The sequence below is a fragment of the Chlamydotis macqueenii genome, chromosome 4, assembly GCF_036417535.1.
Source record: "Chlamydotis macqueenii isolate bChlMac1 chromosome 4, bChlMac1.mat, whole genome shotgun sequence".
Classification (NCBI taxonomy): Eukaryota; Metazoa; Chordata; class Aves; order Otidiformes; family Otididae; genus Chlamydotis; species Chlamydotis macqueenii.
This window is the reverse complement of record NC_141559.1, coordinates 42,813,837-42,839,536: the sequence shown is the minus strand read 5'-3', so window position 1 is coordinate 42,839,536 and position 25,700 is coordinate 42,813,837. Positions and strand designations below refer to the sequence as shown.

At 38.4% G+C, this 25,700-nt stretch overlaps 2 protein-coding genes across 7 annotated transcripts in view; one reads left to right on the top strand and one right to left on the bottom strand.

Annotated features, from left to right (window-relative positions):
- CLCN3 (Cl-/H+ antiporter 3) overlaps positions 1-17,245 on the bottom strand; it is a 68,713-nt gene extending 51,468 nt beyond the window's left edge. For 3 of the 6 annotated variants that reach the window (XM_086746268.1, XM_086746272.1, XM_086746276.1), the window contains exons 1-2: positions 16,110-16,236; positions 1,014-1,189 (exon numbers count right to left, since the gene is read on the bottom strand). In XM_086746268.1, the coding sequence (XP_086602394.1) occupies positions 1,014-1,173 (160 nt within the window). In that variant the 5' untranslated portion in view covers positions 1,174-1,189; positions 16,110-16,236. Of the gene's footprint in view, positions 1-1,013; positions 1,190-2,534; positions 2,596-16,109; positions 16,237-17,128 lie in introns of those variants that run through there. The other 3 variants (XM_086746269.1, XM_086746270.1, XM_086746273.1) reach the window with 3 other exon arrangements.
- A 183-nt stretch (positions 17,246-17,428) lies between these two features.
- Positions 17,429-25,700, top strand: part of NEK1 (NIMA related kinase 1) — a 51,137-nt gene continuing 42,865 nt past the window's right edge. The window contains exons 1-8 of the mRNA XM_086746699.1: positions 17,429-17,467; positions 19,354-19,502; positions 19,579-19,675; positions 21,725-21,822; positions 23,361-23,444; positions 23,899-23,966; positions 24,085-24,171; positions 25,239-25,293. Of these exons, the coding sequence (XP_086602825.1) occupies positions 19,386-19,502; positions 19,579-19,675; positions 21,725-21,822; positions 23,361-23,444; positions 23,899-23,966; positions 24,085-24,171; positions 25,239-25,293 (606 nt within the window). The 5' untranslated portion in view covers positions 17,429-17,467; positions 19,354-19,385. The remainder of the gene's footprint in view (positions 17,468-19,353; positions 19,503-19,578; positions 19,676-21,724; positions 21,823-23,360; positions 23,445-23,898; positions 23,967-24,084; positions 24,172-25,238; positions 25,294-25,700) is intronic.

Sequence of the window (25,700 nt, the reverse complement as noted above, 5' to 3'; positions counted from 1 at the left end):
GAAGGAATACAGATGAGAAGGATGCTTATAATGATACAACACAACTATCTAGTACAATGCCAACATCTAATTGCTAAGTGTGGCGAGGGGAAAATGCATGAAGGAAGAGACCTTGCAGGGACGAAAGGAACTGAACATTAGCAGGGGAGGAAAGGATGATTAAAAAAGAAAACTCAAAAGGCTGAGTTTGATTTTAAACAAAATAAGAGGAAGTGACAAGAGTATATATTTAACCAAGTTTAAGACAGTAAACAGAAACTGCTCTTTCCTTCCTTCTGATCCCCTCTTTGACTAAGAGAATATTAATGCTTTCACTCCATTAACTGCTTTGTTAATACTTAAAAAAAAAAAAAAAAAAAAAAGAGAGAGGGAGGAAGAGCTTCCCAGTTCTTTCTTCTTTGTATTACTTCAGTGCTTTTATCAGTGCTCTCAGTAACAAGTTTTCTTTGGAGCTTTTCACCTAGTCAAAAGCCCTTATATGAGATTCTGCTGCTTCTAACATTTCTACTTGCAAGGTTTTTGCCTCTCTTCTACAGATCTGAAGCTGAATCAAGCATAAACAGATCTATCTCTAGAAGTAACGATTAAAAGAGACTGTTACTTTCTGTCCCAAAGAAATATTGAAGACAGTGGGACTTCCAAAATCCTGCTGCAGCCAAAAAAGAACTGGTAGCTGCAGAATAGCCATCATTCCTCTACTTGACAGCAAGCTTGTAATTTGCCAGAAGTAAGTTAGTATCTGCCTTGTATCAGAAGTCACCCATACAATGTAACTGGTAGGCAACCACACAGAAGAACCTTCAGCCATTTTCAGGTTTAAAGAATCCCTTTGAAGGGCAGATCAGCGAAAGAGAAACATTAGTTACGAAAAAGGGTTGGGTTTGTTTATTTAAAAAACAACAACAACAACAAAAAAAAAAACCACAAAAAAAACCCCACAAAGAACCAAATCCCACAAAATCACGAAAATATAACCCAGAGAAATTTTTAAGCGGAAATTAACATTTACTTACCAATCGATGCATCGCCATCCAAGAGATTGTCATCTTCAGAGGTCTGAAAGTCCATAATTACACCTGCTCCATCTAAAAGCTCCTCATCGCTGCTTGCACTAGTTATACTGTTGTAGCTGTTTCGATAGTAGCCTCTATGAAACAGCTGCTCAGACTCCATTTAGCTGTTTTATAACCTATAGAAAGAAAATTAATGATTTTCTATTTGAATATGAAAAGAAGACTGAGAAGTTTATATCAAATAAAACAAAACAAGTGCATTTCATGCTTTGTTGAAAAAATATTAATGTCACAATACTGTAAGTTACAAAAAACATAGAAGTAATACAGAATATTTTATATATAGAACATTTTACACAAGTCTTTAGTTATTTTTAACTGGATGATGCTTTCTCATCCCCTTCCTTGACCTCTCATTAGTTCAATCTTATCATCATGAAAGTATTTCACTTTCACTGCAGGTGGTTGGAACGCGCATGCCCCATGCATATGAATGTGCACTGCACCATGGAGCTCAGGCAAAATCCATCCAATGTTAATGTTAAAAAAGCAGCTTTTTTAGTAGTGGTATCTTTGTACTATGTCTGCTTCGAGTGAAGCAGATGGCAGGCTAAAGCTGTAGTCCCCTGAACACAACTCTTCACATTCTTTTGTATGGAAGACCAAAAATACAAAAGTGGAAAATAGTTTAAAGTCTTCCTGGTCACATAAACCTTTCAAAACCCTCACCTATATGCCTTTTGTTTGGCTGTTATTTTATTTTTAAACACAATTAGGTGTCAGCAACACGTACTTTTGCACACTCAGTATAACACTAACACATCAGGTTTTCACAGACTCACATTGAGTCCTCCTTTGCCGTGTGGAGTTAAATCCACCAAAATAACTTTGTGACCAGGGTTGGAGGGAGGACAAGATGTGATTGCACCATGATTCCATGTTCTTCTTTATTCAAATGAAGTTTTGTGCTTTTCATTTCTCAAAGATCACTCCTTATTAACATACAGCAGCCGAACATAATTTTTTTTTCAGTAACTTGTCATTGCCTCCAAGCAAAGGAGATGCCCCCACAATCCACTTCCAAATATTTTCCTTGCACCCTTTTTCCTCTACTTATCAACAAATTCTGTAACCATTCACTGTGACTGCTGCAAAGCTGTATGCACTGTAAACAGCCAGGCAGCTGGCAGCAATAAAAATGGGTAACAGGACTTCCAGTTCAGATCTCGCTCCTCTACCCAGCTGTTGAGCCTTGTGAAGTATAGCCAAACTGGCTGGTCAGTATCAAGAGTTATTAGTGGATGTCAGACAGACAGCTTTTCCATACTGTCAAACAGATCAGCCTTCTCAGTAAGTTACCTACAAGAAGGGGTGAAAAACAAAGCAACGAGGTTTGCTGGGTGGCTGCAGGTAGAACACTCAGCACTGCACTGCTCGGTGATAATACGAGATAAAATTCTGTGCAGATAAATATGAACTACGTAACATGGTGAGGGGGCAGCAGAACTGATCCCAACTTACCTTAGAAACCAATGGGCTCTTATCTGCCTACTACCGTTCACAAATATAATAATAAAGTTACAAGAAAGAGCTTAGCATGCACTATTTCCAAAATAATCCGATACAAGAATTAGCAGTTAAGAGTAAGAACTTCATTAAACCACTATATAAATCCATAGCTTGTCCACATCTTCCATATCTACATAGTGCCAAAAGTCCAAAAGAATTATAGGAGAGCTGAAACAGGTTACAAAAGAGCACAACAATGGAGTACAAAACACTTTTCCTTCTTCAGGGCAACAAAATGGATCAGGACTCTTCAGTCTGGAAAAGAAGCAATGTAGAAGATAACACAACTGATGTCAGCAGAATCACAAGCAGCATGATGAAAGTGAAAAGCATCCGATGTTTTTCAGTAACCCTTACATGTCATAATGAAAGAGGTGAGGTGAAAAGCAGAGAAAAGAAGAGCTGGTTCTTCATGCAGCACGTTGGGAAGTGGTGAAATTCTTTGCCACTTTGCACAAGTATGCAATGGTTCATAAAGCAGCCTGACAAATTCACAATAGAAAAAAAACCACCAAAAGCCATGAAAAATGACACCTCTGGTGGAAATGCTGGAGGCTAGGAGACACACACATGCTTATTCTGTTCTTATAATCTTCCCTAGAGGTCTGCTATTGGGCAAGACAGATCCCTTTAGCTTCCTTAAAAAAATCTTTACAATTTAAAACATAGTCTCTCTGTAAATAAATTTTTTCCATTCATCTTTATACGAAGATTCTTCTTGTTCTACCATTTTACAGCCACTGAGAAAAGCTTAATGGACAGACAAAAAAAAAACCCAAAAAACAAAAAAATCACACTGCCATATTACGAAGCATATCCTATTTGAAAATACAGTTGCTTGGAAACAATGGAAGCTTCTCAATTTTTCCCCAAATAGATCAGATAACGATTTATCATTTATTCAGTAGCTATACTTGAAACTGTTCAACAGATACTAACTTTTCACATACAGTAATTTTTGGCATTCCCAATAAAACAGTACCTACAAAGAGCATGCCCCCCAAAAAGTCTGATCACAAACATTGTCTTTAACTATGCTTACAGAAACTTGTGTTAATATCACTCCGCAGTACCAGCTGGGTACTATCATAAATGGAAGCCACACAGCACAGCTGAAATTAGATGCTGGGACTTTGTAGAAGTGTTTCCACTCACTGCATCATTTGTCACCTTCCTCCACCTTCTCCATGCACCAAAAATTGTATTCTAGACTCTCATCTGCCCGTTGGCCTCCCGCTTTAGTGAAATCTTTGTTATTTGTACATTCATCTGATTTTTCCTGCATTCTGATGAGGTTTGCAAGGAGACAGAAAACTCTTCTGCCTTGTCCATTAAAGTAGCACTAGAAGATGGAAAGCACAAGACACAAACCCCTCCCTGTAACAAATTTTTTTTAGTGTATTGTATTCTCTTCCTGCTGTATATCTGACTTTTTTAATAGTAAATTTTTTCCACTTATGTAGTAATCTTTATTAAAAAGGAGAAAACAATTAACAAGCAAGAAAAAAGACCACCATTCAGTTAGCAATGACAAATTGTTTGTAAAAGTATCAAAACAATAAAGAGGTAGCCAGTAGCTAAAGGGGACCAACAGGAAAGATGGGGAGAGACTCTTCAGTAGGGCCTGTTGTGACAGGACTAGGGGTAATGGTCACAAAATAGAGGGGGGTAGATTTAGATTGGATATTAGGAAAAAATTTTTTACAATGAGGGTGGTGGAACACTGGCCCAGGTTGCCCAGAGAGGTGGCAGATGCCCCATTCCTGGAAACATTCAAGGCCAGGCTGGATGAGGCTCTGATCAACCTGATCTGGTCGAAGATGTCCCTGCTCCTTGCAGGGGGGTTGGACTAGATGGCCTTTGAAGGTCCCTTCCAACCCTAACCATTCTATGATTCTATAAATCTAGACTGCAAAAGTACTAGTAATTATGTGTTAACCCTCCAAACTGAAAATTCAAACTGCTCCAAGAACTCTTGAAGATCCTTACTGTTAGTGTGTAAAAGTGAGAGCATCTCTCTTGTAAACCATAGGCAGAAATACAACTAGCAAAAACAATTATATGAGCTCAGAGGGAATTGATTCTATAGCATCAACAGATGCAAATTAAGGAGGCATAAGTAATGAATTCTGTTATTAACACTTTGTTGTTCTGTCTGATGCATCCTGAAGGCATGGCTAAAGCCATAGAATTATTGTACCAAGTTTGGAAGCCACATACAGATTTTTTTCATCTAATAAAGACATTTTCCTGTAATAGTCTCAGCAGAAATATTTATTAGAGTATAAAGGCAGAACATTGTAAATGTCTCTTAAAAAAAAAAAAGAGAGAATTTTCTTTATATTAAATTGCACAGCCTCAGTTGATCTTATTACAAATCTGCTATTCAGAATAAGAGAAATAACCCTCCCTTTGGAGGTCTTTTTAATCACTTTAGAGAAATGTCAGAACAGTAAATTACAGATATTAAATCTCCCAGTGACTGAGAAAATGCTTTCAGCCTGGTCTACAATGGAAGGGAAAGTTTCATCAATTAGTCAGTAACTGACACACAAAACCAACAGACTCTCCAGAGCCAGACCAAGCATACTGCAAAGAATGCCTGCATCATCTCTGCACAAACATCATTCCACATGCCAACTCCTCTGGCACATACATGCCTACAGTTACATGATAGGCATGACACTACAGGCTTTCTCTTCTTGTTTTGAAAGGCTACATACATGTCTCCTGCTGCTTTTGACAGGCCTCTCCAACAATCAAGCAAAAGCTGTAACACCAAAATCACCCGTTTTGAAGACCCTAACCAAAATTCTTAAGAACTGTACATTAATTCTCCACGTCGCGAGAGAAGAAGCTACCCCAACTGATTCATATCTGACACTGTTACAGATACTGCCTTGTAACACCATGCAGCAATGGCAGGAATGCAGGAAACTAAGATCATGAGAACATTAACTGTTCAATAAGCTTCAAAGGACTAAATTTTACTTCTTGAGAACACAGTAGTCACTAATTTGTCCACTACTACCTGCAATTAATGGAGAGGATAGCTTAGGTCAACATACAATACATTTTCTTGTGTTCCTTTAAGGGTTTATTTAACAAACTAAGATACAAAGTTACAGATGCACTGTCTTGAGCTGTTTTAAATGTTCAAGATAATTTACAAGTGTATGCTCATGTGACCTTAAAATACTGTCAGCAAGTAAGAGATCTGCCTCACTTGAGTTAAGGAAACTGAGTGACATGGATATAGAGAGTAGACTCCTCCTCAGAAACAGCTTGCTGGGAACAGCAATAAAAAAGCAAGAGTCAGGAAAACGTTTGGTTTTTTTCCTATGACTACAAGAACCACAGGAGGACCAGTATTATGCCTAACCTAGTCTGGTGCAGATTTATCCTTTGTGGATACTGGAAGAGCACATTCACACAAGAGAGCCTGCACAAATACTTATGGAGCTGTGAAGAAAGAACTAACCAGCCAACTTGCCATTTTACAATGTCAGATTCATTCCATAGATTCCCTGCCCTATCCAAATGGGCACTAAAAAGCAAGTGGGGAAAGATGGAACTTACTCAAGAGAAATTTCAAACACGGAAAAAAGGTGCTAGCTGAATGCTAGCCAAGCCCACTGTCCTGAAAAAAAAAAAAAAAAAAATTTCCTACACCAGATTCCCAATAACCAGTAGCTACAGTAAATATTTAAGTAACAAATCTTTTTTTTTTTTTCAAACTAGACTACTGTAAAAATTCAAGAGACATTACAAAGGATTAATGAGAACATTAAAAATATTACATTTAACTTATTTCTATGAAGCATTATAGTTTTGATCCAGAGTCCAATCCAGATACCCCAGAAAGCAGACTCAAAAATGCTTCATATTATCTTTGAAAAAGAAAAAAACTAAACAAAAATAATGAAGCAATGTCCTGTAAGAATAAAATAATAAATAAATAAATAAATAAATCTAAGTGATATACAGGAAGCTCCTGGAACAGGGAAAGAATTTGACTCAAGTCACATACCTAACCCTTCTATGAAAAGACAGTAAAGCAAAAGAGGTACAACTAACCCATCATGCCTCCATTACTAAGGTATTTCCAGGATGCCCTGATCCATCAAAATTCTTCTACAAAGCACGTTAACAGAGAAGCCTCTGCCACTATAAAAAAAAATTAAACAACAAAAGAACCCAAAACAACAACAAAAAAAAAAAAACCCAAAACCCCAAAGAACAGGCAGCTAAAGCAGGATGTCTTACTTGTTATGACTAGGGACAGGGAAGAAAGTAACAAGCATACAGGTATACCGAATTGTAAAACATCTAATTAAATACAGTGCAGGCAGGCACTACAACATTAAAACAGAAGAGCACAAAAACAGCTACATTAATAGCAGAAAAAGCAGATAAGGCTATTGCAGTTTTCTGCACAATCTAGTACCTCAGGCACTTGTCTGTTCTCAAACACCAGACATCCTGCTTATCTTTCAAGCTCTACAAATAAAAGGTCAAGTGTAGAAGCGCATCAGCTGAGGAAACCACTTCCAGTACACAGAAGACAAGAGCAGGACTGTAAGAAGTCTGACTTACAGGACATTTGTTGTCAGGCGATCTGAGTAATCTGTAAATCTCTGCTATGTGCTCTGTTGTCCCATTAAAACACATAAAACGCTTTTCTACATCTTAAAGGAGTGGCAGGAAACAAAGGCATCTGAAGTTTGTTATTTCCCTGAGAGAGGGTGGAGTGAAACTTAAAAGAAAACCAAACAAAATAACAAATCGACAAAAAAAACCCACAATGATTAGTCTTGTTAACAGAAGAGGTCTTTCCCAAATTGAGAAGAATCTTGATAAACCCCCAAATCAGTGTAATATTCAATTTTTGTGTTCAGTATGAAAAGCTAAAAGGCACTCATCTGTCCCCTAACTCACACATACCTCCCTGCAAACCCTATGTGAGGACATGCTAGTGAGAAATGCTATGAAGACAGAAAACAAAAGCAGATTAAATTAAAATTAAGAATACAATCTTTATACATAAGAACGTGTTCTACAGTAGAAGAATGTAGTGATAATAATAGTCATTTGCTGAAAATTTTTGAAAAAATTATAGGATTTAAAAGGTTTTAAGAGGTAAGAACCTTAAAAAGTGATTATTTGTTCTAAAAGAGTCAGCAATTCTATACACATCATCTAATTTTTAAAAGTATCCAACTACTATACACTTTAAGAACAGGTAAATAATATGACAGAAACATTCCCCACACCCATACTTAAACCAAAATTTTAACATTTATCCCATACATGGGGATATTTGTCAGAACAGCTTCCAAAAAGACAGCAGTCAAGAACAGCTTTGAATGCTTAATTCCAAAACTCCCATATTATGTCAACTTAAAATAGTGCAGTGTCATTGTTTTTATTTTTTAAATAAGCTTGCCCTTCAGAAACAAATTTTGAGCTCAGAAATGATAAGACTTTTACAAGAATTTCAGAACAAAGGCCATGTCGTGGCCACTCTTTCCTCCTTAGTTTCACCAGACCCAGCATATCCAGCCTCCATTTATTTATTTTGCCTCTCATGTAAAGATAGTTAGGCAAAATGAGAACATCACCACTCATCTTCCAAACTTCAGGTTTGGAAAAGTAGTGAATGAATCGTCAGGAATTTCTCATGGTAATTTTTAGATCACTAGCAGACTATTTCTTCATGAAAAGGTTAAAAAAAAGAAAAAAAAAACAACAACAAAACTCTTGCACTTCAAATCAAATACAGAAGGGAAGATAAACAAAATAGTAGCTTTCCTGAAATTTTCAAGACAGCTTAGACCACAAAAACTTTTAAGGATACTCAAGAAGCCAAACTGTTAAAGATCAGGGAATGCATTTAAAAAAAACACATAGAAGATCATTCTCAGTAGCATTGAAAAAAAACACATCTGAAACTAACTTAACTGATCTGTGGAACAGGACTGCTCCTACTGCAGTCATTTAGTGAGAAAGGATCTTGGTCAATTTTCAGGTCATATTTAGAAAAATACAGTCACAAAGGAGCACTGCCAGTTAACCAAGGCTATTTGAGGTTTTTGGTTTAAAAAAAAAAAAAAAAAAAAAAAAACAAACCAAACCAAAACTAAAACAATTTGAGTTCAGGTAGTACATTCTCCTGAAATACAAGATAAAAAGTCAATTTCCAAAAATATACATAGGTAAAACTTTGTCTAGTTCCATTCGCAGCTACTTCCAAAAAAGGAAAGAGATACATACTCAAATATTCTTTAAACAAGAAAGCAAGCAAGGACAAGAACAGAAACATACAGACAAAACTACATGAAAAGATAATACATGTAAAGCATGAAGACAATCTTAGTTTTAAAACTGTAACAAGAAAACAGCATTCATATCTGCTTTCTAGAGTCTACTGAATCTTACCACTCTTAGTCATAAAAGAGTAATATAACATAATAACAGCCTGAAAAGATTTTTCACCTGTATGATACATACCAACACAGAATATCACCACTATCTCAGATCGTCGCAAAAGCAGAATCAATAACAAATACTCATTTTTATTGCAGTTTTTATCTTCTCAGCTTTAAAATACAAAACAAAAAACTAAAATCTGCTAGCGCAATTACAGGATGAATACTGAACTCATGTAGTGTGACACCAGTCATATGATTCCAAACATTAAGAGCATTGACTTCAGTTTCTATAAAGCATTCAGAACTACCTCATCTCCACTCTCTAAAATGTCTTAACCACTAAGGCTACGGCTACCCATCGTTCTGACAGCTGAAGACTTTATACCACCAGACACAAAGATATTAGCCCACTTGACGGAAGGGATTGTTTCTTTCACATTCACCAAGTTACTACTGTGAATACTTTTTAATTCCTTTGAATCAAAACTGGATGGATTAACTGAAAACTCAGATTTAAACTTACTGAACCAACCTCATTTATTGACACATTAGAAAAAAAAAAACTCTGCTATCAGAGCTGAAGAGTAGGCTCCCACACAGGCACAGTAATAAGCAGCTACATGAGTGATGACGTCTTTAAGGGGTTTTAGTTATCAGTTTTAAAAGGGAAAAGAAAAAAAAAAAAAGGCTAAGAACATAATCCCTTAGCACAAACCTGAACTAAATATAAAAGCAAGCATAACTCAAAAGCTTAAGCTTCAAAGGCAGGTGCAGGTACTGATCCTTAGCCAAGTCATGGTAAACAACTGTGTCCATGGCTGCCACATCAGAGCAAGCCTAAAACACACCTAAGACACAGTATTAGTTTCTAAACTCTTGAGTCATATTCTGTCCAGAAAATAAAAGATGTAGAGTCTCCTTCGCAAAAAAAAAAAAAAAAAAACAACCTGTTGTTCCTTCTGTGATCATATTCAGATGAGAATAATGCTGAAATTTGTTAAGACAACTGAAAGGCAAAACCCATACTCCTCTTCTGAAGGGCAGGAACTATGACTGTAGGTTCCACTGTAGACAACGTAACTTTTGTCTCTTGAGTCTTCGGCCACCATGCTCAATTTCTGTTTGATGAAGACACAGCAACAGTGTGCAACCTTCTTTTTACAGTTTTTAAAGGATTTTGCTCCTTTTTAATGTGGACTTGTGTTGCAGTCATCTGAGGGTTACACAAACAGTGGAGCAGAGCTTTTATACACCACCAGAATGACTGTAAGTCTTGTTATTCATACTACTTTTCTTTATCTTTTCAGAGAAATGTACTGAACAGTCCTTAGATATGTGCACAGACTCATAAGTTCAGGGTCACACCTGAGTTGGGTATCTTTCACATAATTTTATTCAAGTTCACTACATTTGTCTCTGAATTATCTGAAAGTACTGAAGGAATGAAAAAAACACTTTAATATAAGGGAAATAAGAAAGCACCACAGAAAAGAGGCTCTGCAAGCCAAGACAAAGAGCATATGAAAGCATAGACTCCAGCAGAATGAGAAGCACATGAAAAGTATTCATGCTTAATAAGCAAAATTATAATTCAGGATTGTCAAACTGGCATCTGAAAAAGCACCACTATCCCCAATATAACTCTAAGCATCTTCTCGATACCAGCAGCTACCACAGATTTTTAAAGTCCTCGTATTAAATTCCAATTTCTTTCTAAACACACTGAATTCCCTGAAATCTAGACCAAAAAAAAAATTCCTAGAGCTCTCCGAACTACAGCAGAAGTATACAACCACTGCTTATGGAATCTTGTGGGGACCTCTGGTGGTTCGTTCCTGTTTACTTACTCTCCCTACTACTCGTTGTCAAACTTCAAAGAAGTGAAGAAAACACCAGCTAATGAGGAACCCACTTGCTGTACTCCGGTTAGGAATGACAAGTCTTTGGTCATCAAAAAATAAAAAAGGCTGGGGGCTCTTCTTGGTATGTGTAAGAAACAGATAAACTGACAGATGCACTACATGGAGCTATTCAAACTTCAAGGCTAGGAGCCCTGACAATAGGCTTACACTTTTTCTTGCTCTGGATCCTCTCAAGCAGCAGTGTAAAGGCAGCAAGGTGAGGAAGGACTGAAGTGATCCGCAATCAATACCCGGATCTGGCTCATAGTTGACCTTGGCTGTATTCGACAGAAGCCACCTCCTTTTTGTAAATACAGCATATCCAACCATTATCAAATGCCATCCTGGTCTTCTTCAAAGGATGAAACAAATAAATAAATCTGTTAAGAAAGACTTCTGAACCTCTGTTGTTAACAAATAAGATTGTTAATGGCTTGGTTTTGCTTTTTTATAAAAACATATAAACTAACCATAGGAGATTCAAAAAAACAAACACCAAAGGCAGTGAAGCCCTAGATGCACAAACACCACCAAAAGTGAAGTATTCACCAAATCAAGTGTGTTAGCAGTTCTGAACGCACAAGCTTCCCTTACTTGAATATTCTTCTCTCCAGCTTAGCTGTTTAATAGCACTATCAAATTGAAAGCAAGAATCAAAGTGGATATTTTACGAAGAGAAAAAGAAAGTGGTTTCATGGGAGATTTTTAATTCTGAAAATTACAGAAAAAAAAAGATTCAGTAACACTTTACTAAAAGGCTTCTAGTTAATAGAGTTAACATAAGAAGGACAGGTTATCTTAAGTGTGTTACACACACGCAGAGAGGAGATCAGTTCACTGGATTCACAAATAAAATCTACGAAAAATAATCCATCCTCCGTCTATACAAAGAGCTTCAAAAATTTTGTTAGAGAGGAATAAATATTCAGATTTTTGTTACTGTGGCAATAACATGAACACTCAGTGTACAAGTCGTCAGGTCTCCTCAAGTGTTCTGCAGTCATAAGGTTTGTTGCGCAAGTTAAAAGAATATTCATGTCTTAGTATAAAACAGAAGAAAGCTGGTAAGTCTGTAAGACTGACAATAATGTTAAGTGTTTACTTATTTATTCTTGCACTGTTCCATATGAGAATAAATGTTTTCTGCAAGACAACCAGTAAAAAGTTAAACAGTAATTAAATAAATCTTCAGTTTTCTTTCCTAGAGATATCCTCTTTGGAAATTTGTAGATCCACTTTTCAGAATCAGAAAATGAATGTGTTTGGAAGCATATGGAGAACTGCATTTTTTTTTTTTTTCCCCCAGCACATACACAAGAGACACATTAATAACAGAAACCTCTGGGGAAAAGCTGCAGTAGATCAAGAACTGCAGATAACACATCAAAAAACAACAAATCTGGCAGAGAACACTATTTTGGAGGCAAGAGTGGAAGGAACTGAAACACAATCTTATCTTTCAGGAAAATGAGTACTTGAATTTTAACCGGCAGGATGTCAAAATATTAAGTCACCTCAGCAGCTCTATCTGTAATTTAAACATATTACTGAGGTAAAATTACATTTTTGCTATTTCATTTAGGAACTTTTTCTTCATTATACTGTATTGTAGCCTGAACACACAAAATGCATATTTGAGTACTTCCTCTTTCATTAACTTTTTAGAGGAATTTATCAAAATATACCAAAATTAAGGAAAAAAAAAAAAAAGGGTTATTTTTATCAAAGGGTCTGTGCTTTAGAGTGAACTTGATTCAATTTTTCATTTACTATTCCTCCTTACTCTCCCAAAGTAAGCAGAGTCTACTCCTGTAACTACAAAGCCTAAGCAAAATGCTTAACAAACAAAAAAGCTGAATGTCTGGAAAATTTAAGGTGAAATAACTAACTAGACTCTCTGCAAATCACTAAAAATAACCACATTTTTTATAACTATGACATTATAAATCCTTTTCTTTCCATTCATTTCCAGGAGTACATATTCAAGATTACTTATTGCATAATACAAACAAATAAGGATACTCCAGATGTAAACAGTTTACAACTATTTTAACAGCTTTGTCTAGAATCCTTTAAACTATCCCTGAAGCCCAAGAACTATTTTGTCAACTCTCTCCTCTCTGATAATGACAAGGATTATCAACTCACTAAGTGTAATCACCATCCTAATGTTTGATGTTGATTTTTCAGTTTCTATCTTTTAAAGAAAAGCATGTCCCAATAAATATTATTTTTACAGTCTTTTTACAACACTCATCAGAATCAATTTAAATGAGCATCGTTTTGTCTAAACATTATTCTCTCAGATGATTTTATAAAGGCTTCCAAAATTCAAAAACAAGTTTCAAGTTAAACAGCAATAAAAACTTATCATTGTCAACTTTCTAGTATTCCAAGCATCTTCAGCTTCCAAAGCTTGGCATATAAACAGGCACAAAGTACTATGTAGCAGAGCCTAGAGATGCATACCTCATGCATGAGCAGAGGTAAAAAGACAGCCTGACACCTGAACAGTTTTAGGAAGTCAGCCAAGACAGAACCAGCATTTTCAGGTTATGACATAAGGAAAAGACTGACACACGGAGCACAGAACTGGGAACTTGCTCTCGGAGCATGCGGGTATAAAGTTGAAATCTCAGTTTGGGGAAAATGAGCAAGGAGGGTGTATAAGCAGTTTCATGTGCGTGACCATTGCCACTACCGACCACCTTGAGAGATTACTGGGTTACTGCTGCTGCCAAGGAGGTGCCAAAGCAAGACGTTTAGGAACACGCAGCCTAGAGCCTGCAAATTTGGAAATTGACTCTTCAAACAACTCGAACTAGCACTATCATTTCTGAAAGAAATCTCTTCAACAGTAGAGGTTCTATTCCACTTCTTTTTTTATTATGACCAAGTTAAAAGTATCCGTACTGCCAAATTATTATAAGACTGTACCCTGAAAACTTGATCTGCGCAGTAACACCTATCCACATTCATATGAAGTCCCTTAAATAAGAGGAGGGGAAAAAATATTCTAAGTGCTCCTAAAATGCCTTTTGGCAATGGTTGTGAAGTTGGAACAGTTTTCCCAGCTTTAGTGCTTACACTCAAAGAATGCAACTCTGCTGCTCAGATATGAAAGTAACACACACAGAGCCCCTAAAGTAAAGTGGGGGGAAAAAAATACCCTAAAGCGTATGTTCAGTAAATGGGACAATATACACTACACAGCTAGACCCAGCTGTTCATAGAATAACTAGCACACAGAAGTACACAATCATGACAGAAAAATGCAGGCAAATTTGTAAAAGAAAGTGGCTCAGAGCAATGCAGGCATGAAGAGCAAAGACCAACAGCTTCAAGTGTCTTTCCTGCTGAGGATTTGGATAGGCTTATTCTTACCAAAAGTCAATATTAAGTGAGAGAGCAAGAAAAGATACATCCCAAGATTACTTTAACTTGCAAGTACGCACCACAGGTAGAACAGTGGTATTGTATTGTGAACCACTCATACATAGTACGTTGTAAAGATTTGGGCAAAGACAGCCTTGGGAATCATAGAACAAGGGAAATGTATTTCTAGAAATATTGCAATACACATTGTGCATGACATCTACCATTGTCAGGCAAAGATTTTTTAGGACTGACACACCAATACTAAACAGAAACAAACAAGAAACAAGCTCAATTTTTCTGGGCACTATATACCTTTTATTTTCACAGGTATTGCAGACAGATGCAAAGTAATTTTGTTTCCAGCTGTGAGTTGCAAGCTAGCTTGCAGTTTTCCCACAGCAGAACTCCTTCCCATTTTGACAGCTCAGAGTACTGAGCAGGAAGTTTACATCTGTTTGCCAACCAAAGAGACAAGAAATAAAATTTAAAGCAGTTAGCCAGTGTAAGACTTTCATCTTAGGAAAAATTATAGTGACAGTTGATGAGTTCTCTAGGGGCTTATCTTACTTCATAAAAGTATGTTTCCTATAAAATTAAAAAAAAAAAATCATTCTTACATTACATTACAGCATATTGAAGTTTCCTTAAATAGAGAACCAGTATTGATAACTATCTGCTTTCAAATCTGTCATGTGAACACGTCCTTCCTTCAAATAGCTGTTTTTGCAAAGAAGCATCTATGTTGCCAAGCGATACAGAATATAAAACCCTTCACAGATCCACCAAGAAGAAAGGTGTCTGAAAGCAAAAAAGTATCAATACATCTGTCACTTAAATAGTCGTGAACTTAATTTCTTTCACAAACTCTGCACCATAAACTTCAGAGATCCAACAACCTCAAAAAGGTGGTGTGAGTCCTAAAACCCAAACGATTACCATTTTGGGATACCTTTTCCAAAAATATTTTTAAGCATCTATTCAACACAATTTAGCACTGGAAACATTTTTAAATTGCTTTTAAGGCCTTGTTTTACCTAGCTCAGTCCTTTAAAGTGCAACATTGCAAATTTACTATTCAACACTGAATATACTTCACCATCAGAACACGATTTTCCACTGTCACACTCACCACTGTTCATTTTAGGTGAAAACTGACACATACTTGTTCTACAGTCAGCTCCAGATTTTTTGATAGGGAAGGATTTTGGACAAACAGGGAAGATAATATGAAAGGAGGTAGTCAATCTTCAGTTTTAATCTCGCTGATCTGTACCCTCCTCATTTAATTAAGAGGCTCCAAGAAGAGCCCATCATCTCTCTCTCTTGTGTAACAGCAGCCTTAGTAACCAAACCTGTGAGCCAACACGGAGTAACTCAAGCAGAATAACACTTCTGGCACGGTTTACGTGGGGAGGAGACTCCAAGTTGCAGAGCCCCTCGGTTTTCTTTACACGAAGGGCAGCTGCCACAGAACACCGAAATCAGGTGACGAGGTTACAGGCTGTGCAAACACGCCGGGCACTGCCCCTCGCCCCGGCCTTCCCCGTTTCGGGGAAGGAGGACGGGTAAGTTGAGGGGCCCACGGGGAGCCACCATTTCTGCGCCTTCCCGCCTCCCGGCCGCAGGACGAAGCGGTCTGGCTGAGGGGGGCCGTGCGGCGGGGGCTGCCTTCCCCTCTCCTCCCGCCGCGGTGAGGCCGGAGCCGCCACCTCGGCCCTCACTGGCTCCGGCAGCAGCGGGCAGGAGCGAGCGGCCCCCGCCCGCAGGCCCTCCCGCCCCGCAGCCCTCCGCCGGGCCGGGCCGAGCCCCGCCCCTACCTGTTCGGGTGGCACCGCCTGCTGCTCCCCGGGGAGGCGCTGGCTCATCCTCCCGCGGCGGCGGGGCGGGGTCGCGGAGACACCGCGGACACCGGCTCAGCCCCCGGACCCGGACGCTCGCTCCGCCAGCCAACCCCGCCCCCTTAGAGCCGGGGCGGGGCTTCCTGCCGCCGCTCGGCACCTGGCGTGGACGCCGGAGTCAGCGTCACCGCCGCTACTTCCGGTCTCCCTCCCCTCCCCGAGGGGCGGGGCTTTGCGGCGGCCCCTGAGGAGGGCGGCCGTTAGGCGCGCGCCCCCGGAAGGCGGCAGGTGCCGCCGCCGCCTGTTTGCTGCGCTGCCGCTGGCTGTGAGCGCGCCCGGGTGTCCGGTGCCGGCTCGCCGCTGTGCGGAGCGGGCGAGCGGGAAATCCCCCCGCCTCGGGATGGGGCGAGAGCGGTTTCCCAGATGGAGGAGGTGGCTCGGTACCTCGCAGCATCGTTGGGCTGAGCCCCGGCGCCTCTGAGTTTCGCGCTCTGACTGTAGGGTCCGAAAAGCTTAAATTTTTTTGGGCTTCTCTGCAGGTGAAGTGCGGCTTTCGGGCTGAGCACGTAACTTCCGAGATGGGCACGAAGCCGGTACGGGGTTTATTTAACACACGTCGGCAGAATGGAGGCTCCAGGAAAAAAAATACTGTGGCAGGTTAAGTGTTTTGTTTTTTTTTTTTCCCCCAAGGAAAAATGATAAAATACTCTCCGGTTCGTTGGTACAAAAAGCTAACGAGAGCGAGCAGAGCTTCGCAGCATGCGCATGGGTCGGTGGATTAGGACAGCTGGAGCGAGGCTGAACGAGAGCGCCGGGCATGGCAGGCCTCTGCTCCCACGGGCCGTTAACGGCCGCTTGGAGCGGCGAGCAGGGGAACCACAGGCACCACCTCGGACCCACCGGACGCGGGCAGCCGGACCCTCCCGAGCAAGTTTAGGGCTGGACCCGCTTCCCCCCTACAGATCCCGCCCCAGGGAGGTCCCTGGGAACACACGTACCGCCGGTGCCAGGCTGCGCGTTCTGGCGGATCGCGGTTGGTTCGTGAAAGATCTACAAGCTCTTCCGTTATGGTTTTTCCCTAAACGCACGTAACCCCTTGGAGCCGCCGGCGCCGCGGGGAGCCCAGAACCCCGGCCGTCACGTGACCCCACTCCCGGCCTTGCGTTACCAGGGCGAAGCGCCGCTAACGCGGGAAGGGCGGTCGGGCGAAGTTGCTGCCTCACCCAATAGGGGCTGAGAAGTGGGGCGGGCCCGCCAATAGGGGCTGAGGGGGCGGGCCCGTGACAGGCGTGAGGCTGGGTTGAGCGGCCCGTGGCGGTGGCGGGCGCAGCCGGGAGGTACGCCGGGGCGGGCGGGATGGACGCGGGGCCGGCGGCGGGGCGCTCCGCAGTCGCCCTGGGGCGGGAAGGGTCCCTGGCCGCGCCTCTCGCCCCGATCTTGCCCCAGCAGCGCGGGGGCGGTGGCCTGGTGGGGCCCGGCTGAGGAGTGCGGCCCGGCCCGGTGCCTGGCTCTGGGGGCATCTCCGGCCGCCGGGCACTGCGTGGTGCCGGTTTCTCTCCGCCGGGTCGTGGCCCGGCCCTGCGGTTCGGATTTGTCCCTTCTCCATCTCGGCGCCCAGCGGTCGGTCGGGATGTGACTTGTGCCCCGGCGCACAAGCCGCTTTCGTTCGTGTCCGACTTCTTGCCCAGGGCTTGAAAAGCCAACGCCCTGTTCGCGCAGAGGTCTTTTCTCAAGACTCATATTTCCCCTGCCACGGGTAAAAATAAGCCATCTGACTCGTGCAAAATTATATACCCGATTTGACTGAACTGTACCTTGTCGCCCAAAGACTTCTTATTCATCTTTTATATTTGCACAGAACAGCATGCAGCAGGAGCACTAAGCTACGCCTCATGCAGCTGGTTAAGCTGTAGTACAGCATAGCTTGTTTCATAAAGCAAGGGTAGGAAGAGAACTTAATAAAGCCATGTGAAGTTAAAATTGTGTCCCACCTGCTATATTTTAATATTGCCCCCCCCAAATATTGATGTTAATACTGAGTCTTTACTTTTTGAGAAGTGCAACTTCACACTATAAGCTATCTTTCTGTACTTCAAGACAAAAAAAAAAACAAAACCCAAGATGTTGCAGGCTTGTCATTTTCACTTTTTCATTTCCTGGTAGTTATTCTTAGTCCTGGTTATTTTCCTATCTCCTATTTTGCATAAAAGATTACTTCAATTCTCCTGTTTTTTGTCTAGCTATACTAATCAAGCTTATTCATTTTAGTCTGCTTCCAAGGTGTGGAGTCCTTCATTTTCCTGAGACTTTTTAGCAGTGTCTGTGTTTGGTGCATGGTAATTCTGTGACAAAGAAGTGATCCCAAATCAGATGCAGAAAAGCTTAGGAACCTTTTGTCTTTTTCAGCTTACGGAAACTTCCTCAGGGTATGGAAGTTCTTTTTTTTTCTGTAGAAAAGCTGACCTTTTAGCCCACTATGAATTATTTTTTATGTTTATCGCTTTAGTGTTTGTTTTGCAAGTCTCTGCTGTTATGACACTTCTCTAGATTGCCATACCTTCCACATGCAGCTCACTAGTGTCTTATTTTCACTGAAGTGTTTTTTTAATATAGAACCTTAGACATGATCAACATTCAGCTGAGTAATCTGTTTCATCTCAAAAGGTAGTCTAAGTGGTTGGATAGTACATTAAAAATACTGATTTACTCAGTTTTGTAATGAACTTATTTTCAGTGCAACATGGAAAATAAATTTTCAGTGAGAATTAAGGTCGCACCTTTCTATATTGAACAGATATAGAAAAAATATGTAGGATTTTTTTCCCACTACTATCGTAGTTCTTCCAAGTGCAGTTGAATGAGAGATTGTTAACCAGGTACTATAGCTCTATATGATGTTTGCATGCTAACTGAAGAAGTTATGGCACTGACTACTTGCTTTTCTTGAAGTTAAAATGTATCAGTTTTATACTCTCTGTCAAGATGAAAGATTAAACTAGTTTTAGCAATACAACCCTTTTACTACAGCAAGTGAGCCAACTGTACCAAAACAGAGTTTAGACTAAGAGTAGATGATTTAGAGAAAAGCTCCAAAGCATGTGATGCAACTGAGGAGGCAAATGGATAGATATTGAGTTAAAAAAAAATAATAATAATGTGACCTGGCAGACTAGATGACAAAATATGGCTAACTAAATCTGTTTTGTTGTTTTTTTTTTCCTAGTACTCAAATAAGGATGCCTTAAGAAGATAATTATGGATAAATATATTAAAGTGCGAAAAATTGGAGAGGGATCCTTTGGGAAGGCAATTCTTGTCAAAGCTAAAGAAAATGGCCAACAGTATGTTATTAAAGAAATCAACATCTCTAACGTAAGTGATTATTATTAATTACTGATCCATTCATTTTGTATTCCTGTTCTCAAAAATAATTATTTTCCTTCTGAAGATGTCAAATAAGGAGAGAGAAGAATCAAGGAGAGAAGTTGCTGTGTTGGCTAACATGAAACATCCAAATATTGTCCTGTATAGGGAGTCATTTGAAGGTAAGATTCATTAATACAGTAGACCCTGAAGTAATGATAGTAAGTGACTGTCTGTGCACTATGTACTGCATGTAGTTTAAAAATCAGAGTGTTTTCTCTCTTTATTCAGTCCTTTTCATACTTTTATTACTTGCTTCAGTTCTTTTTGGTTGTATTTTTTATAATTCCCCTGCACATTGAAAAATAATAGTGACTTTTTAAAAAGTGGAATAATTAAACAGAAATATTTGTATCTCCCTTACGTGCATCAATTTTGATGCTTAAATTAAAGGGTTATGTTCTCTTGTTTCTCCAGAGTGTTAGCCTCCTTGAATATTGTGTATACTCTAACAACTTGAATGCTTCTGTACGTTAAATATGAGTATGGTCTAAATCTGGGTATTGATAACCTAGCAAGAGCAGTTTTATCTCAAAGTCTTTCGTCTTAGAATGCGATCTTCAGTAATTACAATTGTATCATTGCTTTCAGAGCTGGAAAAATAGATGGGACTGTGTGCTTTGTCACGCTATGAGGGAAGGAGAAATATAATTTGACATTGTTTTTACAGGGAACGTCTCAGTAGATGAGCAGAACAGATAAAAGATTCCAAGAGTCTATCATATAGGTTAAAATACTATTAAAACACCTAAATAGTATTTGAGATACTGTTTAGGAACACTGGCCTTTTCTCCTTTCCTTCCTTTCTGCTGACTTTCGTGTTTCTTTTGATTGAGGGCCTTATTTTTTCTGTTCATTAAATTATGATTTTGTGCCATAGTCATATTGCACAGCCATAGTCTTCTGATTTATAAATCCATCCTGCTGTCTTCTCTGTAACAGAGGCTGTTCTTAGAGACTGCATTTTTTTCTTTTTTCTTCTTATGTGGTAGATCCTGTAATCTGTAATTCACAAGACTTCACGTGGCATCTTTATTGCTAAAGCACATTAACTTTGAACATACTGGTTCAGTTTATAAAAGAGAATTTTTTCAGCAACGGTCTGCAAGAAATCCAGACTCGTAGGATCATCTTTTAAAATAATACCAATCATAAAGCTTAAACAAGATACAAACAACTGTAAGCACAAAAGAAGAATCCTGGGTTTGATGTTTTGAACGACAGATTTCAGAAGCATTCTGCGGGAGTGAAATTTAAGCGACGTAGATGATTTAATTAATTTTGACTGTATTTAGAGTTTTTATGTGCTGTGACTAACTCTTTCATAAAATAGAGTTTTTCTTTTGAGCAGCGTGTGATTGATTTTATGCATTTATTCAGCTCTTCTCAAAATCATGCCTAATATGGGAGTAGCATAGTTCTTGTGTTTTTGGTAACTTGCAATTTGTTTCTGCCTAATCTCTTTTTCGTCAGTAACTGGGAAAGATTGCATTAGGGAACAAAACTATAACTTTGGATGAAATGTATTATATATGTTTATACCTCCTAGTGGAAACTTGCATAGGATTTTTGGAAGTCTGCCCAGATTTCATTCAGAAATGAGAAAATAATTGTTTCCATCTGTCGTCTGCTGGAAGTTTTATTACTGTTCTTCAATCTCTAAAATGAACTGTATGTCTGGTATGAGAGCTGATGATTGTCACAGTCTTGCTCTTAGTGTGAGTAATACTTTGTCCAGGTAGATCTCCAAGAAAGAATTAGACAAATAGTGGCTACCTGAATTAGCAATCCATTTTTAGGGTAGAAGGATGTTTGAAAGCAGGTTGAAGAATGGTTTTATATTGCATTCATAAAGGGACACCTTTAGTTTCAAAGTGGTTTTGAACACCATTTTGGGGCATTGGTTCAGCAGATGTCATTTTTTTTTTCTCTCGGTATCAGAATAGCCCAGTGTTGCTAGAAATGGGAAACTTACATTGTGAAACTCAGAATAATAAAAGCATTTTTGCCTGAAGTTTGAAAAAAGGACTAATAAGTGATACCTGAAATTGCATGTGAAAAGATTAATTATTTTGTTGCTTTTTCTATGACTGCAGTGAAGAAATTTGGAAAGCTATGTTAAGTATGAATCTTTTTTCTTTTTTTGAAATACTTTGTGGTTTATTTTACAGAAAATGGCTGTCTCTATATAGTGATGGATTACTGTGAAGGAGGAGACCTATTTAAAAGAATAAATGCTCAGAAAGGAATCTTATTCTCTGAAGATCAGGTAACACCAAACTGCTGCTATCGCGTTTTGTTGCATGATAGTGTTTCGTGAGTTTTAAATTATTTTGGTTAAATTTGGTAGATATGGTTGCTTAATCTAAAACAAGGCTCTCAAATTGTGATTCTTGTTGCCATCGGTCACAGTAGTATCTGTGGATACTGTGTTAAAAAAAGAAAGAAAATGTAGCTGGGCATCCTGAGTATGTTAGTTGGGGTTTTGTCTGTATGTATAAGATGCTTTAAAAAAAGTTGAATCTCTTGCAAAGTAAACCAAATCTGAGAAATAAAAAATACTGAAAGACAACATGAATTTTTTTAAACCTTTGAATTGTTTTTTTAAGATATAATGGCACAGGATTTTTTGTTTTGTAATACTGATTTTCATTAATCAGAAGTATAAAATAACATACTGTGTAAGTATAATAATATGAAATATAGCAATATGAAGTCGGCATCATTCAAAAGTTTGTTTTTCCACTAGAAAAATGTAATACTGTATTGGAAGTATACTAGCAGATTTTCTTTTTCCACAATACTGTTTATAAAATGATGTTTACTGTGGGAGAATTTGGAATAAATGAGAGGATTTTATGTACAGATTTGATTAAATTAAGTAAAAATAGATTGTATAGGATTCAATTTTTTCTTAGAACTGAGATATGTTCCTTGTTTATAAACATGCTTTTGTATCTGCATCTAGTAGGTTCTCAATTTATCTGTGGCTGGAAAGGCTTAGTAGTGTATTAGGTCTATTGATGGTATTTAGAATAGGGTAATCATTAAATATTTTGGATAGAATTTGTAAAACTTTTCATTTTTCAAATTTGGAATAACTTTTATAAGAACTTAAAGTAGGAAAGTGAAAATTACACCTTGCTTTGTACTGTAATTTTGACATGTATGTACTTCTAAGTTGGGAATGTGAAACAGCTATCACATGGAAAGCTTTTGCCATTAGTCACTTTTTATATTGTGATTTTTACGAATTCACCAAAAAAATAGGTTTTGTTGCCTGGTTTATAATCTTCTAGTTTATGTGTTGATTGTTGCTTTTCTTATTGAAATCTGCTTTGTACTATTTTTCTTTTTAATGTAAAATACATAAAATTACTGAATATAAAATTCTGTAAACATCAGTATGGCTTTTTAGGACTCTTGGTTGATTAACTGACTGCAAGGAGATGTATTGGTTACAGCAAAAGTACAGTCTTTAAGATGCAAGTTCCATGTCTTAAGCATTTTAGCCAATCAAATTCATATCGTGTACTTCTGTTAGCTTTATAATATGTAACAAACTAGTAGTCTAAGGTGTAATATCTTAATTTGGGTATAGGCATCTTTGATTAAAAAATTTGCACTGTAATGACAGGTCTGTTATGTTTTTAATTATTCTATGGTATAAATGAAAACAGGTTTGTGGGAAGAGGGTAAAATCTTGAGTTACAATTATAAACTGATTTGATCATATACTCAGCTATGTAACTGGGGAAGCTTTCAGATAAATAACAATGCTGATGTTGCATTTTCTTTTATGCATAGATTCTGGATTGGTTTGTACAAATCTGTTTAGCGCTAAAACACATACATGATAGAAAAATCTTGCATCGGGACATAAAGTCACAGGTATGTAGGTAACTATTTTTAAACTTAATTTTACTTCTGAAGTGATTACATTCCTGTCTTGCTACTGTAAGTTGGCAAATGATAGAAAATAGTCTTTTTACATAAACACTTGTAATACTGGCAACACCTTTTCTCTTCAGAATTGTCTGGAAGGGGTTTATATGGTATTTGTATGAACAGATGAGGCTGTTTGATTAAGCTGCTTGCATATTACACATATATTTGTGTCTGGGGACAGAAAAGGTATTTTAGAATATGTAATAATGTTTCTTTACTTTTTATGAAGTAGGACTAGAATATGTTGGTTTCATAGTAGTCAATAACACTACAGCTAGTGATTTCAGAGTGATTGAATGGTAGAAAAATGTATTCTTCCCAAAACATGTTGAGAACAAAAAGTGTGCAATTGTATGAATGTTTTAATTAACAGACTTCTTAAAATTTCTGTATCAAGAATATATTTTTAACCAAAGATGGAACAATACAGCTGGGAGATTTTGGGATCGCCAGAGTTCTTAACAGGTAACTCCTTTTTGATGCTGTTCTCTCTGACTTAATCTAAATCACTTTCAGCTAGGAAAATACAATCTGTGCACTGCATGAGTTTACTGGTTAACACTCATTCTTATTTTTTCCTTAGTACTGCTGAGTTGGCTCGCACTTGCATAGGAACGCCATACTATTTGTCACCTGAAATTTGTCAGAACAAACCATACAACAATAAAAGGTACTAATAAGTATTTTATTAAGCGTTTTTGATAAGGAGAAGAACGTGAGTTCTTCAGAAATATAAAGCCGTTCTATTGATGTGATGGTTAGTTCACCTCTTAAGAAAGTGCTGAGTCTTACTGTACAAGAGGGACCTTAGTAGGTCTGTGCAGTACAAAGCAACGTTACGCAGGGGTGACTTAGCTTAATGCTCTGAGTTCTAGATCTGATTGTGTTCTTAATTATGGCTCTACTTTTGCCTATCTACACGCTAGCTGTACTGCCTTAATTTATGCAGCATGAAGGAGAAACTGTGTTAAGGATGAAATTGCAAACACAGTAATTGGATTCTCTAAGCACATGTATAGGTAGGTGGCTCAGCTTGCTTCTGATAACAATGCCGTACAGTTCCTTTGCTTACATGTTTGCTGTCCTGGCAGTAGGCTGTATCTAGTAACAGCATTCCTAATGTAATTAACCTGGTCATTATCAAGTTAGTCTTATGCTTTACTAAGCTGTTGCATCCATTGCTAGTGCCTTATACTAATTTCAATTTGTTTCTTAAAATATGAAAATTATTATAGTTCCTTGTCCTTTGATTTTATTATCCAATGGTATTCTAACCAAATTGTGTAATCCTATAATGAGTGAGGGTAAGGTAAGTCAGTGTTAAACAGAGTTAAGAATTGTACTTGCTGAATTGGGTGATGGTTTTTGTTTGGTTTTTTGTTTGTTTAATTCAAGATCTCAGGCAAATGTATACCTGCAAAGAAAAAAATGCCTTTCTCTGTATTTTCTTCCATTTCTCCGATTGGAGTGGTTCAGATGAAAAGGTCTAAATAAAATCTGGCGCCAAAATAACCCCATCTGGTTTTCCGATTGGCCTTATTTTTGGTTGCTGAATTCCTTTTTTTTTTTTTTTTGTTTGGAGTTTTGTGGTTTGGAGGGGTGGAAGATAAAAAGGAGCTTGTACATACACAAAATACAACCTTCTATTTTCCTTTTCAAAGGTAGACTTCACAGATATAAGTTACTTGGCAATGTTACACCTAGAACTAATTCTTAAATATGTTCTCTCTGATTTAGTGACATCTGGGCCCTTGGTTGTGTTCTCTATGAAATGTGCACACTTAAACATGCAGTGAGTAGAAACTTCTTGTTTCTTTAAAAGAGTAGTGATTTCAAACAGGGATTTTTACTGATACGCAGATATGTTTCGGTTGATGAAAGGCTTTCATGGTGACTGTTTAAAATTACCTTCAGCATTTTTATCTCCTCTTCCTGTACTGACCAACATTTTCCATCTGTGTTTTAGTTCATGCCAATCTCTCCAGAAATCTTAGCACTGTATATTTTGTTTACAGTGTAGGTTTTTAATCAACTGTCTTAGCTGAAAAAAGTTGTTAGGGGCTGTAAGAAACGACACTGTGAAGAGTGTTCCTTTCTTTCCAAAAACTTGGTGTTTTAATTGAAAGTCTGAATTTGGACTGTCAACTTTTGTGCAGATGGATTAATGCATTTCTGTTTAGAACAGAAATTGTTCTCAGA